We start from the raw sequence: 19775 nt of genomic DNA, 5'->3' as shown, positions 1-19775 counted from the left end.
CATCCGGAAGGTCAGTACACATCATGCCATGGATGGAAATGCAGAGATTCGCACAGGTTTGCATCACCCTCACTTAGGAGTGTTCCCAAGGGTGTGTGTTGAAGCTCACTACTGATTGGGCTTCAAGTGGCCATCAATACCCAACCTTCTCTTCTACCTTGCATTGTAATGAATTTGAAAATGTATCAAGATGGAAGAACCAAACATTTAATGGAAGTCCTTCTGGAAACATGTTACTTGTGTATTCTACAACTTAAACTACTTGTTTTTGATATGATGAGAGAAAGGTATAAATGTGTGTGTGTGTGTGTGTGTGTGTGTGTGTGTGTGTGTGTGTTTGAGTACACTGCCATTTTTGCAAGATATGTTTAATAAATGCACTTTCTTGCTTCATATTGTAAGACATTGCTTAATATATGTAAGTATTTTTTTTTTCAGATCACTTTTTTCCCTGCATGATATGTTACCATATTGTGTAAATATTTGCTCATACAGTAATGTAGTTGATACATATCTACTGGATAGCTTAGTTTAGTTTGATGGCACAAAGTGTTGCTGTGACAGTGTCTAGCCAGAGTCAGCAGTGTGAGAGGTACTAACACTCCCTAGATCAGAAAAACATTTAGGACAAACCTGTAAATACTGTGTGTGTACTGCATGAGTGTTACTTGTTCATGTACTACACTATTTATTCTAAGGAATTAAGTTCAGATTCTCTTAATCAAATTCTGGAAATTCAACCAATTACTGTTAAAGCAATATATGTGACAAAGAAATAAACACATACCCCATTCCATTATTGAAGTAAAAGAGCAGCAGGAGTAGAGGAGAGACAGTTTCAGTACTCTGCCTCATACTTTGTCAGAGTTGAGAAAAAGAGGTGAGGGGATGACAGGACTGACCTTAACGCTTCCTCCCAACCCTTAGGTAAGCGCATGGTGCGGACTGGCGAGGGCAAAGGTGACGGTCAGCGGGAGCGTGCCCCGTCGCCACTCACTCTGGTGCAGGTGAGGTGGCTGCTGGTCTTTGTTGTCCATCACTAGTACTGCCTTCAGCCAGGCTCCTCCCAATCATAAACATGATGTATAGAAACACATTGATAATCCTACAAAATAATTATTTGAATATTGAATTGTGGTGGGTGTATTGCTGTCATACTTTGCCTCAGTACTCAAGACTGTCATGAAAGAAGAACTAAGCTCACTGGATGTGTTATTCACTTGAACAGTTTCCACAGCAGTAAACACTTCCCTTTGCCTTGTGGAGGAGCTTGGGCTTCAGCATTAGGCTGAGTGGCTTCTGTCTTGAGTGTTCTCAGTGTTGTGGATGACATTGCTAAAAGCTTCTGGAAAAGTAGAGTGTTATATTTTTGCTTTGAAGAAATGTAGGCTAAATTTTACATACTTAACTGTGATACCTTTTTTGTATTCTTCTGTGTCATTAAGTTATGGATGAGCTTGACTGCTGCTGCTGTATTCAGATGAACAGTTCCATTTTTATCCCTGAGAATGTTGTGGTGACGACAGTTGTACTCATGTTCATTGTTCAGTGTGACTCATCAGTAACCTTTCATTCCACTTAACACATCAGTGCTGGACTCATTGCCACAATTCTTTTTTAGCATCACCACATTCTGCATACAAGCTTTTCAGCTTATATTCAGGCATAATTATCTGGTTAATAATGTAATTATTATATTTTACAAAATCCATTTTCACAAACTAACCGGAATGACTTGCTTATTGACATTGTCAGAAGTTGCAGTAAATTTTCTATATGAGTAACCATTAGCTGAAAAAAGTCCAGACTTATTGACTGGAGGGAAGCATTGTACTCATTCCTATTATTCAGTATACAGACTTTTCCATTCCTCATAGTTCAACCAGTTCTGAGCATCTTGGTGCTATGTAACATGTAAGCTGTTGAGTTATTTAACCAATAATATTTTATTATAACAGTTTGTGCATGCTTTTGCTATAGAGTTTTATAGACACTTCATGGATTTAACCTTTTTGTGAATGCTTTTTATGAAAACATGAAACAGTACTACTGGTAGGGAGCTGTGAATGCTGTTGATAACTGCTAGTCTTTTGATTTTTTTTTTTTTTCCAGGCATTGATAAATTCATTATAGTACTTTACACTGTCACTAACTCTTGAGAGAGAGATTTAACCCAGCCAGCATGAGTGTGAGGGTGAAGTAGTGCTACACTCACCCTGTAACAGCAGCCCATGACACCAGACAGATGTGGCCTTTATGTCAGAATAACTCCCTGCCCCCCCCAGTACACAAAACCAGTCAGCCTGTATCAGAACACTGCCTCTGTTCCTGGCGGGGAAACAGGATGCACAGGATATTTTGTGCCATTTTGAAGGATGTGGCAGATCAGGGTCACAGGGTTCAAAAAATTTCTGTACAAACATGAGTTGCAGCTTCTCTTTACATTTTATGTTGTTTTGTACGTGCATTGAGCAGCTTTGTATAACCGTGGTTGTTTAGTGTCAGTGTGGCCTGTGCCTGTGAGGAGTGGCATTGTTCTGATACTGACCATGGTGTGAGGCAAGGGTGTTGGTGGTACAGGGGTAGGCCATACAGGGAACAGGACTCCTAATGCTGTGAGGTAATTTTGGTTTGCTTGTCTGTAGGCCAGACTCCGCCTCATGTCTAGCTCTGTGCCGGACCTCAAGGTGCGGGCGCGGCGGGCATCCCTCCACTACCCCTGGGATGGCTCGCCTGTGGTAAACACTCTTCTTTGTAATGAGGGAATGGAAGGTGCCTCACATACCTCACACTGGTGATAACAAAACTCCTCCTCAGGACCTCATCACTCTTCTTGTCACCATCAGTGAAAGAGCTTTGAATTACAGATAATTTTTTGAATAAAGTACAATAATGCTCTTTAGCTTTGCCTTCAAATATTACCTGTATTGGAAGATAACATGATGTTAAGTCAGTGTGTAAAAAGTCTCAGCTGTAAGCAACATACAGCTGAGGCTGTATGAGGAAGGGAAAGTGAGCAAAACAAAGCCAGGGCAAAGCACAGAGAGTGTGTCACCACATGCCAGGTGATGCAGCCTCTCCTGGCTGACAGCACTCAGCCATCAGGCTAGGGTAAGATGTGTACTTTTCTGTGTGTGACAGTCAATTTTTCTTAGTTATATATGTGCTGCATTTCCTATTCTTAGGCTTACATGTGTGCTTTGATCTGCTCAAACTTGAGTGTATTTACTAGTCTTAGTACGTAGATTAGCACAGCACAGTGGTGCCATCAGTCAACCGTTTGGTAAGAGAACGTTTGTGTGGCCCAACGAGGTGATGGTGTTTAGTAAGACGTCTGTGTCATGTGAACAGTACAATAGAGTAATATGCACGTCAACTTTGATCTGAGCTACTCAAGCAGGATGATCCCACTGTAACAGTGTATCCTTGTAAAGTAGCAGTCCAATATGGACGTGTAGTGTTGAAGTAACTGAACATCTACTAGTCTGCAACACTCTTCCCTAGTGGGGCGGTGCAAGGTGAGGGAGTGAAACACTGTGAAGAAACAGAGACAGTAAACTGCCAGTTATTACTGTACATGAGGAGAAAAATTTACATTTGAAACATTTTCATTATTACTTGATCATTACTAATGAGAAAGATGAAAATCATTCAGTCTCTGTTTTTTCTGGTGTTGAGTAACTTTACAATGTAGCCATTCTGGTTAATGTGCAAGTAGAACACTAAATTGATTTCTTTGTGCTAAAAATAACATGATTAATTACAATTGAAATAACTGCTCTTTCAAGTATCACTCTCAAGTACGAGTATCACTAATCAAAGCTACAAACTTTTTAACCCTCTTTTGTAACATCAGTATGTCAATGTATGCTGAGAATTACATAGCATATTTTGAGATCTTTTGAGCTATTAAAATGAGATTATCCTAAATTATGAGCAAATTTGTACATGACTCCCCACTGTGCCCCAGCTGGAGGTTAGCAACAGCCAGTCTGTCCAGGGCCACTCTCCCCTGAAAGTGAGGCACTCAGTGGACCTTGGTGTGGACCGCAGCAAGCTCCTTGGAGATGAGGGGCCCTCGCTGCCACAGGAGGTGCGTCTGTGTGTGTGTTTACCTAGTTGTATTGTACAGGGTTCGAGTGGGGCTCATAGTGTCCTGTCTCCATATCTCCATTTATCTAGTTTTTCTTTTAAGTTATGCACACTATGTGCTGTGACAATTCCATTTTCCAATGCATTCCATTTTTCCACCGTTCTGTGTGGAAAACTGTATTTTTCAATATCCTTCACACACTGCCTCATCCTGATCTTCTTTTCATGTTCTCTTGTCCTTCCATCTTTTTCTGTCAACAGCACCAGGTCTTCTTTGTCTATCTTTTCAATATAATTTACTATCTTATTATACATTGTTATCAGGTCCCCACATTTTCTTCTATCTTGTAAGGTTGGCAGTCCCATTTCCTTCAGTCATTCTTCATATGTGAGGTCCTTTAATTCTGGCACCATCTTTGTAGCAATCTTCTGTATCCTTTCCAATTTTCTTATATCCTTTTTAGAGCTCTGAGACATACCACTGCTGCATATTCCAGCCTTGGGCGTATCATGCTTATGATGATTTTTTTCATCATATCTTTATCCATGTAAAGATATGATGAAAAAAATGTAAATGTAAAGTGTGTGTGTGTTTGCGCACGTGTATTTACCTATTTGTGTATTACAGGGCCCGAGCTAAGCTCTCTGTGTCCTGTCTCCTTGTCCATTCCTTGTGTGTGTGTGTGTGTGTGTGTGTGTGTGTGTGTGTGTGTGTGTGTGTGTGTGTGTGTGTGTGTGTGTGTGTGTGTGTCAGTGAGGACAGATATTTCACACCTGGATCATCTGACTGAACAAAGAAAGAGATTCTGTGATTTAGTAAAAAGAATTACATGATACATAATGCTAACACTGTGTGCACTGTTTCCCCTCAGCCATGGGAGTACCCTGGGTCATCATCCTCCCTGCTGCACCCACTCTACCACACCATCATGCTGGAGTGGCTGGAGTTTGCCTCAGAGCTGGAGGAACGAGGGGAGCACACGCTGCGCAGAGAATTGGGAGAGAAGAGTGGAGAGCATGCTGTCAAGAGACACACTATCACACTCACCACAAAGTAGGCTGTTCTTAGACACTTAGTTAAATCACTCTTGAGACACTTATTTCTTAATTTTTGTGTACTCTTATGAAGTGAATGGATAAAGATGTGGAGTAGAAATTTTGATGCAGACCTTTTCAAGTGTGCATGTGTGGAATGTTTCAGGCACGCCGTGCCAGTCTTTTTGACGGAGCTTCAGAAGTGGCTGTCACAGAATGCTGCTGACACTTCCACCAAGATATTTGAAGAGGTCCAGCAGGAAGAGGGAGACAGGGAGCAGGGAGGCTGCTTGGCTTACAAGCTGGTAGAATCAAGCAAGGTAGATGGCTGTCCCATCAGAAATATAAGATCATGAATATTTAAGATTTATGAAAATAGAAAAAACATACAAGTATTTATAAAGGGAGATCTTCTTAACCTCTCATATTGTTGTCCTTAGATCCCACCAGTGCTGAAGAGTGATGCTAGTGGAGGCTACACACACACCAACTTCATCATCATCAGCCGCAACAACCAACAGTGGTGGGCCACTCTCTTTGAGGAGAACTTCAATGACTACTACATTAATACTGTCACTGGTGAGCATTGTACATTTGTTGTACATCTGTCTTGTTTTGTACTTCACTGTGTAATACTTATGCATTTATACCTAAAAATGAGAAGTCTACTTGTATGAACAGGCAACATCCATCATGATTGTAGGAACAAACTGGATAAAAATATGATAGGAGGCAAGACAGCAGTCACCAGTATTGTGTACCACAATAAACACACACACACACACACACACACACACACACACACACACACACACACACACACACTGCTCACTTACCTAATATCTGAGGCATTCTTTTGTTGTGCGTTCCTGCAGCAAGCAAGAGTAGCCAGCGTTACCCCCCACTGGTGGTGTCTCCAAGGGGACGCTGTCTGAGTGGTGGGGACATGGCTTTCTCCAGGCCAGATGGCAACTCAGTCACCTCAAGCACAGGCCCTCCACCATCCTCCACCTCCATGCCTGTCACCCCCTTTACCACCAGTGCTGGGGGGGTTGCATCCTCTTCATTTTCATCCTCATCCAATCCCATATCACCACCTGTCACTGTGCCCTCCACCCCCACCAGCACCACCAATGCCATGGGCTCATTCTGGTCCACCGACATGCCCGATGTTGTGTTCATTCCACGACAGAAGCTGCTGCTGGCCACACTGCGAGGGATGGAGGTGAGGCCAGACCCACAAGATGATGAGATGTATTCTTGTACGTAAGGAACATGAACTTAACTTATCCAAAATGAGAATCTAATAGAGTTGTCCCACAGCTGGTCATCTACACTTACAACTGGACCAAGGAGCAGTGTGACAACCTGCACTCCACCATGACACGCCTTGCCCACTGGAGCACCGCCCGGAACCGCCTGCTGTCCACCATTGTGCTGCAGAAGATGGGGCTCTACCACAACCAGCCCTTCAACCGCAGGGCTCCTGTGAGGAAGGATGAGGTGGGATGCCAAGTGATTGATGAATGCTTTGGTACCAAGACTGTAGATGCTTCATATTAATCATTATACAGCATTGCATACACACTTGTCCTACTTCTGCTCACCCATTGACTTTGTCCTTTCTCTCCCGACCAGGACAATAACCTGTACGTCGGCAACCAGAGCCACGTGGACGCCCTCATCAAGCTGCAGGCGCCGGCACGGGAGAGTCCCGGCACCACTGAGCGTGGCGGCAGGAGACCTCAGGTGCTGCTCACACCCTTCTCACAGCCTATAATTTTGATTCATTATTTAAGCTAGGACATCAAAAAAAAGGAAACAATGTACCCACCAAGATGCCAGTCCCTAAAGCGAAAACCAAAGAATCGTCAAAACTTCTAGTTACAGTTGTGTTGTGACTTCATGATTCTTAAAATCCTGTTTCCCCATAATGAATAACGTTTTAGTTTTTTATGGCTTTATGAATTTCACCATCTTACCATGTACACGTCCTCTCTTGTCTTGTGGTGCGGTGAAGGGCATGGTGTCGCTGCTGAACCTCACAGACATCAGGGAGAGCCGGCCGCCCAGACCTCCTCGGCCTGCACCACTCCAACCTGAAAGATTTGGAGCTGCGGCACGGCACTCAGATGGCTGAGATCAGGCGCCTTGTGGTGCAGAAAGGTGAGGAGACGCCAGCTTGAGAATCAGAAGGAAGAATTCTTGGTATCCAGCATCAGTGGAGATCTGCTTGTTATATGTACACTGATTTATCTCTTCTGCTGTTTTGAGCTTCATTGAACTATCTACAGTGTCTACACCAAGCCAGCAGTCTCACATGAGATGGCGCGCGCACACACACACACACACACACAATGGACAAGGAGACAGGTCACAGAGAGCTTAGCTCGGGCCCTGTAATACACAAATAGGTAAACACACACACACACACACACACACATTGTTACATCCTTCACACATTTAGTCTTAACCCTGTCAACACTTTGTGGGAAGGTTTGACTATATATTCCTGTCAAGATTAATTATATTGGCTTCTATTTGCAAGTTGATAATTTTCTAGTATCTTTTGTGTTTGGATATTGTTTATGATTTTTGTGAGTTATAGGAGCGATATTATGTGTCTTCCATCACACCCACAGAGACCCAGAGGAAGGTGCTACTCAAGATGGTGGTTGAGACTCGGGGACACTCCAGCCCAATGTTCACTGACAAGATCCTGTCACTGTACAAACAGAATGCTCGTATTGTTCACTTCTGCCTCACACCTCTTCTCTTCCTTCCAAGGTGTGTCACTTCACCTTTGCCTACTTGGTTGCTTGTTATGACTTGATTACTGAAGCTGATGGCATTGTGAGGAATCAACATATAATTGGGCCATAATTACAGGTGGAGGTGGCAGGTGGCAGCAACGCGGGACCACAGCCTGGTCAGCCCCGGCAGTGCAGAGAAGACATTTGGCATCAAAACTCCAGAGTCTGTGAGTTGCATCCACAGCGTAACACCAGAGTAATCATGCTGTGGGGGATGGCTTTGGTTAATATTAACTCAATATATTGGTCACTGTCATTAAGGTGAAAATTTCAATGAAGACAATGTAAGTAATATTCTCTCTCTCTCTCTCTCTCTCTCATATTGAAGCGATCACGCCACGACTCTGGCAACTCCATGAAGAGTGGAGTAAGTGGCATTGCTCCAAGTGGACTGAGGCGATCCTTCTCCCTCAAGTCCAGCGTGGTGGTGTCAGCCAGTCCAGGACAGCAGCGGCGGCGGCACATGACAGGAGGTGGGGATGAGAAGTGGCACGACGCTCTGTGCTCCAGCTATCTGAAAGAATACATCCAGTACCTGCAGAGTCTGGGCTTCCTCACCCTTAACATTACTCAGACACCTCAGCAAAGAGGGTAGGTCAGCAGGGCACAGCATGAGGGAAACACTTGAGATGCTCCTTCTCACCAAACATGCAGGACATTCACAACTCACTCTGCACTTCTTTGCCTTCAAACAGTCGCCTTAACCGAGAATCCGAAAGTCGAGGTTTCCGAGTGAAGGAGGTTCGCTTCAATGAACAGGTGACCAAGGAACCAACCTATCTCCTCAAGAATGTTCTGGGAGGCACTATACTGCTGGAGATTGCCTTCTCAGAGCCATACTTCTCTGTCAAGGTAAGAAACAACTTGCTCAATGTTTGATCAAAGATTTTTAAATTGTAGAATGCAGCAAGGCATTTTTCCATTTTGAGTTACTTCCATAAGTTGAACCACAGTATATAGTCATTAAAGAGTATATTTACATTACATTTTCCTCATTCTGTGGTTCTTTTCTTAACAACACCAAAAGATAAAAGCATCACGTTGTTGAGTGCAATGTTTTCCACAGATCTACGTGCTGGAGTCATGCCGGCTGGAGACCAAGAAGCTCTCTTCTCAGGTCAGTTCACTTCCATCTTGGTCTTGTTCATGGGTAGCAGTAAGCAACAGGCAGCTGTGAGTGCTGATAGCCTGTCCCTCAGTTACTCGTTGTTTATCCTCCCTTGTATTAATTTTGGAGATGTTTTTGTCTTTCTCATTCGGAATTTTTGTTTGTTTAGAGATGCATTTACAAAAAGTCATTCATCTTCTGCTAGTGTTTTGAATTCTTAAATATTTTCAAGTTCATGTGTCTTTCTTAGTAACAGACCCCTCAGAATACTACAGTACATTATGGAGGTTTGTATGAATACTGTCATGCCAGTTCTTTATAAAGTTAATTTGTCACATTCATCACAAGCTAGAAGTACAGACTGAAGGCAAGAAAACACATTGCATCCTTTAATTTGTACCTAAGTAGACTTAAACCATTGAATGTGTCCAATAATTAAAGAGTGCAACAAGCTGCTAGCTCTTCTCTGTATGTTAGTAACTTAAGCATGAGTTTTGTTTGTGTAACTTGCATTGTTTTAATGTATCTTGGTAAGCATCCTCAGTTATAGATTGACAGTTGATTTTCTGTCAGTCACTGGCCCTGTACTATAATGATCATTACCATTTTATGCATCACTCCATCAAGCTCTTGTATATACAGTGCCTTCCTGTGAGTCAGACCAGGCATTGCTGATTCTGTTGATCTCCTTTGGTTCTGATACAAGAGTGATTGAAAATTGCCCAATAAACACCAACTGAGGTGTCTTAGTGTAATGAATATGTAAAATATTGTTTGTTAATTACTTAAGTGGTAAGTGTGTGTCTGTTTCTATTTGTGTTTGAGCCAGAGGAAGACCAAACAACTGTGAGGTGCAGGAAAGATGACAGCCAACACATTGCTATTGATCCTTCTCAGCGTGCAGTGAAAACAGTACAGATTACACAAACTTAAAACAAAATCTGGCTGAGTACTCAAAAGAGCAACATATTAAGATAATGCAAGATGAAGACTGGCATGTGCTGTATTGCTGACCTGTTAAGTAGTTGTTCTCTTGGAATTATTTCATGTAGCCATTTCACAATTTGAAGTTCATTTTATAAATATTTGGAGACGCTGTCAATATTTGTAGTTCTTGTCTAATGTTAATTTCTTGCTTTCTTTTCAGTTTATATTGTGTTGTGATGTTTTTTTCTCAATAATTTTCTTTTTTCTATTCATTAAAGTAGCTTCCTTTATTACTAACCACTCTTGGATTCAACAACTGTACACATGAAACATCCCAGAGGTGCATGATGGGTGAACACAAGTAAGACATTCTCAGCTCACTTGGCTATAGGTTTGTTCTCTCCACATGAAGATGGAGGGAGCAGCTGAAGTTAAGCCTGGAGGTCCTCTCTCCTCACCGCTATCCCCCACAACACCTCTCTTTCCTGAGGGTTGTCCTCCAGACCAGATAGAGGACAAAGTAAGCCAAGCCTTGTCAGATGCTTCTTGTTTTTTGTTCCTGGATGTTACCCTGGGCAGAAAGTCTTCTCTAAGTCTTCTCTAACATGCTCCTTATGTCTTCCATGCAATGTGTGCCTGTAAGTTCTGAACGCCACTTGAGCAACGAGTGAAAACCTTTCTTCTCATGTGTTATCAAAATTAGTCTGTTTTGGTCTAAGGTAACACCGAGATGTATGTTGGGGTGGCATAGCCTTGCTTTAGCTTGTCCACTAGTAGCTGTAGTGGGGGCTCTTACTCTTGGGCTTGCTTCTCATGGAACACCTGACTCTCCTGTGTTTCCTGCCTGTCCACACTAACTTCTGCTTGATGCCACCTCTTTATTACCGAGTTTGTTCTTTGTGATTGATGACTTTATGAGGTCTCTTGAAGGAGCAAGTGGTACTTTCATGCAGTCTGTAAACCACCGAACTGAGCTGTCTGTGAGTGGAGCTGCCTTGAGTGAGACAGACAAAGAGAAGAGTTATTGTGATGAGCAATAATGCTGTGTCAATGGGAAATGTGCACTTTTATGTAATGCTCTTCTCTTGTTGTGTCTTTTGTCTTAGTGACTAGTTATATGATTCATGGAACATTAGAACAAGTCCATAATTTTCTCAGTTAGCACTGAATCTACTGTTGGTACCCCTAATGTGATCATTTTGTTCTGCAAGCAAGTCCTTCACCTTAGAGAAACATTGCAGTGTAACTGTAGAAGACCCACTTAGATCAGGTGCTGTTCCACTGAAAAGAAAATAATTATCATTATTATTTATTGTTAATTTTTGTTTTGTACTATTTATCTATCCATATTATTATTATTATTATTAATTATTATTATTACAGTATAATTAATTAATTATTCATTTATTTGCATGTGTGTGTGTGTGTGTGAAAAGTAATGATGTAAGAGCAGTAGTACTCGATCACCAGCATAATTCCGAGCTTGGTGCTGCTGGTCACACAGTTGATGACACCAGCTGACCTCCAACTCTCCCACAGTTTGCCATCAACTCCTTCTTGGACAAAGTGGATGACATCAAGGTTCTGCTCCACCTGCATTCCTTCACTTATGACTTCCACCTACGGGCACTGTGTGCTTACGTGGCAGACCGGCAGCTGCTCTTCACCCGGGGCTACCACCTCTCCTCCTGCCTCTCAGACTTCATTAAGTACTACAACAAAGGCCCAAACTTTGCCAGGAATCTCATCTACTCAGGTGCATTCTCTGCTCATTTGTTTTAGACATAGTTCCCTCTCTTAATCACAGGTGCATTTACAGTTACGTTTGTTACTCTCAGGTTTACAGAGATTAAATTTCTGTCTTATTCTCCGTGTTACTCACAGGTGCTCTCACCATAGAAGACACAGGCACCCCCGGGGAGCAGCTGTACAACTACCTTCTGGCCAGAGAGAAACAGTACAAGATGAAGGTTCTCCGCATGACCCCAGTTATTCTTGACCCTGATGCTGTAATGGTGAGTGAATTGCTAGCCTGATTACCTGTCATTTGTACATAACAAGTAATGTGGAAACTTTCTACCTTTAGTGTAAGTGTTCTTTATTTCTATATCCTCGTAGCTGTTGCTGTTAAACTTCCACAGTGCATCAACCATCTCCACTTCCCATGCATTTTGTATATTTGCTTTATGTTCAGGTGTCAAAATAAGATAATTTCATTATTTTAGTTTTCGTGAAAGCTGATACAATATGAAGCGAAAGATTGAACTTTTTTGTTTTAGTTTGCATTATTTAATATTGGTGTTTTGTTGGTCAGCACAACACAGAGTTCATCCTGGTGCACACCAAGACCTGCCACGTGCACTACCGTGACGGCAACGACCAGCGAGTCTCCGACGACTACGACGTGACGCTGCTGGTCTCCCACAACACCACAGCCAACAGTCTGCTCCACCACCTCCACCTAAACTTCTACGTTATCCTCACCAGCACACGGTGAGAGCCACAGAGACAGCTCTTGTACAGCACACTTGTCTCAGGAGGAAGCATGGCTGGATTATTTTTATAATGGGCCTCTATGTGTAGTAGAGCTTTCTTGAAGTTTTTAGACTGTCACGTGTACATAATTTTTTCAAGTTACACATGCTTCAAATCTACAGGTTAAGAATAACACTTATGACAAATTTAGTTAAGAGTTATTTGAATCCACTATCCCAGATTCAATTACAACACAAGTGCATTTTGTTTTGTTTTTTGATGTTTAAATAACTCAAAATTTAGCAATGCAGACCCACTCCAAAAGTATCACTCATGTAAATAAAGAACTTTGTGTTCTTATATTGAGTTGAACTATATAACAAAGGCAACCTGAGATCTTGTAACTTTATAAATATGATAAAAAGCAGATTGGTTTACTAAGCTCATTGTTACAACATTACAGTGAGATGTACCCGAACCGCATCCTGGAGAAGAAGATGGGCCACTTCCGCACCGTGTCCATTGCCCCCTCCCTTGGTCAGCGGTGGACTCCCTCCTCCACACACACAGGTGCCTCCCCTCCTCTCTCACCACACCCAGACCTCACCTCATCTCATGTCACCACACCACACCTCACCATACTCCACACCACACCACACCACACCATGCTTCAGACTTTCATTTTCAACTTCCATGTTTCAGATTACTAAAAAAAATAATAATAATAATAATGCTGCCTTCTTTCAGAGAGTTGTGAACATAGTGGAACAGACACTCCACCAATCATAACCACAACCACCACCACCTGTGAAGAAGCCTCTGACCCAACCATAGCCACCCAGGAGGGCCTTCCTTCCTCTGTCAAGTCCTTCGGTGGCATCAGGTCAGTTCTGCCTTGAACACAAATTTAATGATTGATAACGGTTTAGATTACAGTTTTTATCTGTTGTGGTTTTCAGATGTAGCAGAACTTAAAAAAGGTGTTGTTGGCAGGTCTGAGAGTGTCAACTACCTTGGCTACTACACCCAGTATGAAGAAACCATGCAGCGCACACTGGAGCATCAGGCAGAGGAGGCTCGGACGCGCATCCATCACATTTTTAACCAAGCCAAGATTCATTGCAGGTGAGTTTAATACTTGGAGGCTGTGCCAATCAATACTGCAATACCATATTTTGAAATACCATAGTGAACCAAATGGAACTAACTGGTCATCATAGTAATCAACCACGTGCTTAAATTTTTTACATCATTTGCTTGGTGCCTGTAGGCGAGATTCATTGTGGCAGCGCCTAACAGCCAGCCTGCGGGAGGAGGACAGACAGAAACTTCCCAGAGAACAGGTCAGTTAACCTACACTAATTTCTGCCTTCCTGATGCCTTGTATCTTGGCACCACCTGTACAAATATATACATGAAAATCAATTACCCACAGATCCTTGGAGGTTTGAGCTTCATTGAGTTAAGTGAACTGCTGAATCTTGTGAGTGTGGAGCCTTTGGGATCTGTGGACTCACAGCTGCTGCCTCTGCTCTCCAAGCCACTTCACTGGTACCAGGGGCTGATCAGGGTGCTGCAGTCCAAGTACCAGGAGCGACACAGGTGGTGGATGCCTCACAGATAACTTTTCAACTGGGATGAGTTGAATAGAAGGATCATTCTTGATTTGTCAAGTTTCTCATTAATTATGGTTTGCCTCCATGGAAATAGTAATCTGTCATTAACACAAATGACCGTGTGTGTTGAGACAAGTGTTGTGTGTTGCAGGAATCTCACCTCCAGTGATGGCAACATCCAGCACGTGGTGGTCCTGAGTCCTGGCTGTCCTGACGCCTTCATGATGCTCTCCATCAATCTCCACCACCAAAAGGCTGTGAGTTGAGGCCATTTTAATGAAAGTGGGGAGTGAGAAATATCTTCCTGTTTTTAATTTATCATTTTATTTTTCTCTTCATTAATATCATTTTATTTTCCTCTTCATTACTTAATTGAATACCTTTGCTTTTTATGGCAGGAGTTGTGCTGTGTTTACAAGCAACTGAAGGAGGAAGGCACCAACCCTGTCTCAGACCAGAGGGTTCAAGCTCTCATCCAAGACTTTGTCAATGCTTGTTGTTTCCACCTGTGGAGCGGGCTGCTCTAGCACAGGTCAGGTCCATCATGGTCATATTTTGAAGTATTTCACACTTGAAGACAACCAACCACTGAAAATACAAACTTGACACCAGTGAAATAATGTAAATATTAACAGCTTCAGTCAGTATTCAAGACATGAGTGTGACAAAGTTGTTTTTGGATTTCATTTTCTAGGACATGGCCTTGTTATTAATAATGTACGAGAGGTAGTGTGCTGCTTAGAGAGAGATCGTTTGTACTTTGCAGATGCATTTTCTGTCAGAAATGTACACTCAAATATACAAAGTCTGTGATGCAGAATGCAGCATACTCTTAACTAGTCAGTCATCAGAAATTATTGTTCATCACACAACTTTTGTTGTTGAAAAAAAAGTATATGTCTTTCTTGTCATAATACAATGCCTAACTTGATACATTCAGTATGGAGTGAGAAAAGGAACTTAAGTATTCTCATGGAACCAATGTGTGTTCTGGGATCTTGTGAGACTACTGCTGTAGCCAGTAAGCCCTGGCCATGTTGGGGAGTGGGACAACCTAGATATTGGGATGGCTGCAACAGGAATGCCAACATGGTAGTGGAAGGGACTCCTATTAAAGTGCCTGATTTGTTTTTCTTTTTTTCTAGAAACAATAGGATTATGAAATCCAGACTGTCAGGACATCTGTCATTTTGGCAAAGACTTTCACCTGTGATATTAGATGTTTCCCTTGTTAGAGCTTTAGATTAGAACATTTTGATTTCTAGTTCTTTAGCAGCAAGAAAAGATTAAGAAGTTATCAAGATTTGGCGTAAATGATTCTCATCAGAAAAAAGAAGCTTTACTTTCAGCATTATTCATTTCCCAGCATTGAGAAGCCTTTCAGTATATATCTGCCTCAGAGTAGGTCTAACTTGGCACACATCTTGTTTGGAAGCAAAAACAGTGAAGGCAGAAAACTGAGTAGATAATAAAATTGGAAAATAAATAAATACGTAGTAATCAACTAAGCAGAGATACATGCCATGGGAAAGAAGGAATTCAAACATGAAGTTGCCACTAAGGAGAGTTGTGCTAGAATATAGCAGACCATTATGTGTGCGTGCACACACAGCAACATGTAGTGCTCCAGTCTCATTATTTGGTCAGTTTCTCAAAGATATTCACCTGACACAGACCAGTTTGCTCATACAGTAGTTCATAAACATTTTCCTTAATGACAGAACAATTAATGGTGCTCATTTTTACATTAGTTTACATTAAGGATGATGAATAATAAATTGCTCTGGTTGATATAATAATTTGGAGAGGAGCAGATGGGTGGACACATAGAAACTGTGCATCACTGGGAACAAGTCGTGCAGAGAGTCAGTGTGTGATTTTTGTAGTACAGCCTTAATGATTACTTAGTGGTTTTCTAGAAAGGAGAAAGTAGGTGTAAGGAGAAACTGTCTAACTACATTTAATTTTCTCAATCTTTCTTTTTTCAAGTTTCCTCTAACTCCATACAAATCATACTTACTGACATGTATGCTGTGAAGCACTTGAACACAAAGAGAGAATTGAGTAATATATTTGTCCACTATCATCTTCTCAAAGAAAAGGAAGACATTCTGAAAAGCTGTTTTTTCAGCCAACTTATTGCATAAGTAATGTATAAATTTTCTCTGAGTGTGACCAGCTGTAGAAGGGAGGGGAACAGGATCATAGCGTGATATTTGTCCTGTTTGAAATGTTAATTATCTTGCTCATTATGTTAAGTGTGACGACGGAAGGAGAGAAGAGACCAAACCAAACCAAACCTTTGGCAATGGCTTAACACAGCAGTATGGAAGGCACAAAGCATTATGAATTGCAATGCATGTCAATTATTTCACTTAAACAGTTTTACATATACATATGAAAGAATCACTTGGTAACTTCCTATGTATATATCAAGTATGAATATATATTTGTTATTAAGTATGTATTAAGCATGTTTGAGGGGCACATTTATAAGATAAGGTACAAGATGCCATTGCTGTACAGGCTGAGTCTGTGCCATGTTGCTGCCAGTGGAGACAGGACTACAAATACTGCCTTGTCATCACTGTCTTCTATGCCAAACTGCAGATTCTGATGTATATAAAGTAAATTAATTTTGCTTGTTTCTCACATTGTGTATACCCAATCATTATTCTCTCAAATATCAGTTGTACCATATTGGAAGCAGGGAGAGACGTGGAGGTGTGACTGAAATCCCTGTTGATTCACTATTAGTGTAAAAGGCAGAAAATACATAAGGTTTTGTTCAGTATCTGTGACTGACACATGCCTATATTTTTTGACAATAAAGTCATCAAAAAACATTTGTATTCTTATACCCATTCAGCCCTGAATTTGTGGCATAGACTTATGTTGCAAGGACACACATACATACACGCAATCCACACAAGTTACCACAATGAAATCTACGAAAAGAAGCAATTAAGGGGCCAGACGTTCAAAGCATTGTAGCTTTATGCCACAAAGATCTTAAAATCCCTCCTATAGCCACCATTTTCTACCGTGGGCTACAATCACAACTAAGGTGTATTTCTGAAAGACCGTCCGGATGCTGGTAGGTCACTATATGTCGTATATAACCGTTAAGCACGGTCCATTCCGCACCACTATCCAGTAGGGATGTACACCAAAAATCGGTACACCAAAATACCAGTATCCACCAAATTCTGAGCCTGTTGTAGATGTGAGGGGGGCAGGGGTCTGTGGTCTGATGCGGAGGGGGGTTGCATTAGCTGTCCCCCCCCCTCCCAAATTCTCACAGAGGGTCACCATGTCCAATGATGAAAATCCTTTAATTAATGGGGCTTTGGGAACTGCCCCTATACAATCCCCCATACTTTTCTCAGTTTTGCTAACTCAGCGTTACTATGAACTAATGCTGATGACCTCGCTCCACCACCAACACCTCTAACCTCCACAGACTCATCCTCCAATATTGTTACTCTAGAACCATACCTCATGCACTGCTCCCAACCCTCACAACGCTCTTTAGATCACGTTACTAAAATTGTCTCCTCGTCCTCTCGCCCTCATCCTTTTACCAATCAATCACCTGATCTTTTACATTCACTCTTTGGACCTCGGCATTGGCCGAAATACTTTGTAGTACCACAGATTGCCTCATGCAGACAATACCATCTCCTTCCAGAAATGCTTACAACACCAGGTAGGTCGGTTCACATTCATGAGCCGCCAAGATCACTCACGCCTTGTAATTGTTGACACAGGCACAAGTCATACAGAAATTAACTGATCTATGGGGGAATCCCTTCCCCATCTCACCAGATGGGCAGCTAAATACCCGCACTGGCACCATTGCTCTTCCTCCAGAACAGAGTCCAGTTGACAACATCCCATTCTTTCTCATGACAATATCTATGCACCATACAGAAGTCTGGTCTTATTACACTGCTGAATATCTTTGTTCTCAATTTTAACAGTATTTTGGATAAAATTCTAGTTTCTGCCCATACTCCCCCCTCCACCCCCAACAAGCTTGGGGACAGGTGGGAATGCGGGGTTTTGGGTGGGGTACATGAAATGCGTCGGAAATGTGTATTTTTTGCGTAAAATGGAAAAATTCCCATTAAAAAGTCTACGGAATTTTAATTACAAGTTTCCTAATTTTACTAATTTCGGTAATTCGGTAAATCTATAGAACAGCAACTCCTTACATATTCTTTTCTATTACCCCCCTTCCCCCCAACAAGCTTGGGGGCACGTGGGGAATCGGGGTTTTGGGGGGGCCAAAAGAGGCGAGATATGGCGATCCAAAAAAATCTAAGGACAAAAACCTAACCTAACCGGGGGCAGTGCCCCCCAGAACCCCCTACAACACTAACCTAACCCTAACATAAACCTAACCTAACGTAACCTAACCTAGCCGGGGCTGCGCCTCCCGGACCCCCTGCAACATTAACCTAACCCTAACATAAACCTAACCTAACGTAACCAAACCTAGCCAGGGGCTGCGCCCCCAGACCCCCAACACTAACCTAACCCTAACATAAACCTAACCTACCGTATCCTTGCTTTGGGGCAGCTTCCCTCCCCTCACAACGGTTCTCTTATAGCTTCACACAATATGCCCTACCTCTACCAATACCCTCCTCACAATACCTTAACGAAAGGATGAAGGTCCTGGCTGGTCCTCTTCTCGATTGTACACTGACTTGCATCGCAGGAGCGATGATTTCCCAGTAATCAAATTCGCAACCTTTACAACTAATGTCACTGGTGGCCATAGCTCAACTGCTCACACAGATCTCTGTGCACCTGTCTGCCCAGCTGTGCCCCGCCTTCGAATACATATAGCAAATTCCCATTGGCGCAGCTTGTGGTGTTAAGAGGTGGTGGCACGTCATTGGACAAAAGAACTATAGACACAATAAGAATCCTATTCACTAGTTACCCACAAACCCCAGCAATAAACAAATGCAACTCAGTGTACTGCTTATTTCCGAGTGTGATGGAGCTCCGTGGCTTGTTGTTGGCTTCATCAACGTCATGAAACTTGTAATGAAAATCACGTAGACTTCTTAATGGGAATTTTTTCCCATTTTACGCAAAAAATACGCATTTCCGACGCATTTCATGTACCCCACACAAAACCCTGCATTCCCACCTATCCCCAAGCTTGTTGGGGGGTGGAGGGGGGAGTATGGGCAGAAACTAGAATTATACCGTATTTTGTTATTTAGAATGACACTATTAATTTCTCTCCATTTATACCATACTTCTTTCACTCACTATCTTAATTAACCCTCACACTATATAACTATGTAGAAGGGAGGTGGCATAGTGTATAAGGTGATGAGCATAGGATCGGGCAGACGTCCATGTGTAGGTTTGAATCCCACTATGCCATTTGTCGAGTGGTTTAAAGTTACCTACATGTCACCATGATACCCAGGTTCTAGGTGGTTAACCAAAGATGCACTTGGGTGGTGATATGGGGCCTAATATGGGTAGCACTATAAATAAAATTGCCTGCGCCACTAATGAATGGAAGCTGAACACGTAGTGGTGGGCAAGTATCGGTACTACCGGTAACAGGCTTAACGGTACCGTCCCGGTAAATATTTTCGTCCCAGCAACGACGTGCTTCATGGAGATGACAAGTAATAACACGCAACAGGGTATATCAACTACATCTCGCTGTTCCGG

At 42.3% G+C, this 19775-nt stretch overlaps 1 protein-coding gene across 1 annotated transcript in view; it reads left to right on the top strand.

Moving 5' to 3' along the window:
• LOC123501170 (KICSTOR complex protein SZT2-like) overlaps positions 1-15540 on the top strand; it is a 56731-nt gene extending 41191 nt beyond the window's left edge. Inside the window, 27 exon segments of the mRNA XM_045249816.1 lie at positions 928-1007; positions 2646-2738; positions 3971-4093; positions 4965-5146; positions 5294-5447; positions 5568-5706; positions 6003-6352; positions 6451-6630; positions 6766-6876; positions 7148-7200; positions 7202-7293; positions 7770-7914; positions 8017-8107; positions 8269-8531; positions 8636-8792; positions 9007-9057; positions 10388-10495; positions 11515-11731; positions 11860-11990; positions 12290-12468; positions 12914-13020; positions 13198-13333; positions 13444-13575; positions 13721-13793; positions 13886-14052; positions 14218-14323; positions 14465-15540. Coding sequence (XP_045105751.1) covers positions 928-1007; positions 2646-2738; positions 3971-4093; positions 4965-5146; positions 5294-5447; positions 5568-5706; positions 6003-6352; positions 6451-6630; positions 6766-6876; positions 7148-7200; positions 7202-7293; positions 7770-7914; positions 8017-8107; positions 8269-8531; positions 8636-8792; positions 9007-9057; positions 10388-10495; positions 11515-11731; positions 11860-11990; positions 12290-12468; positions 12914-13020; positions 13198-13333; positions 13444-13575; positions 13721-13793; positions 13886-14052; positions 14218-14323; positions 14465-14593 — 3749 coding nt within the window. The 3' untranslated portion in view covers positions 14594-15540.
• Positions 15541-19775: the final 4235 nt, after the last annotated feature.

Source organism: Portunus trituberculatus, chromosome 9 (assembly GCF_017591435.1).
Source record: "Portunus trituberculatus isolate SZX2019 chromosome 9, ASM1759143v1, whole genome shotgun sequence".
In the NCBI taxonomy this organism is placed as follows: domain Eukaryota; kingdom Metazoa; phylum Arthropoda; class Malacostraca; order Decapoda; family Portunidae; genus Portunus; species Portunus trituberculatus.
The sequence above is the reverse complement of the archived record's forward strand: the minus strand, read 5'-3'. Positions and strand labels throughout refer to the sequence as shown.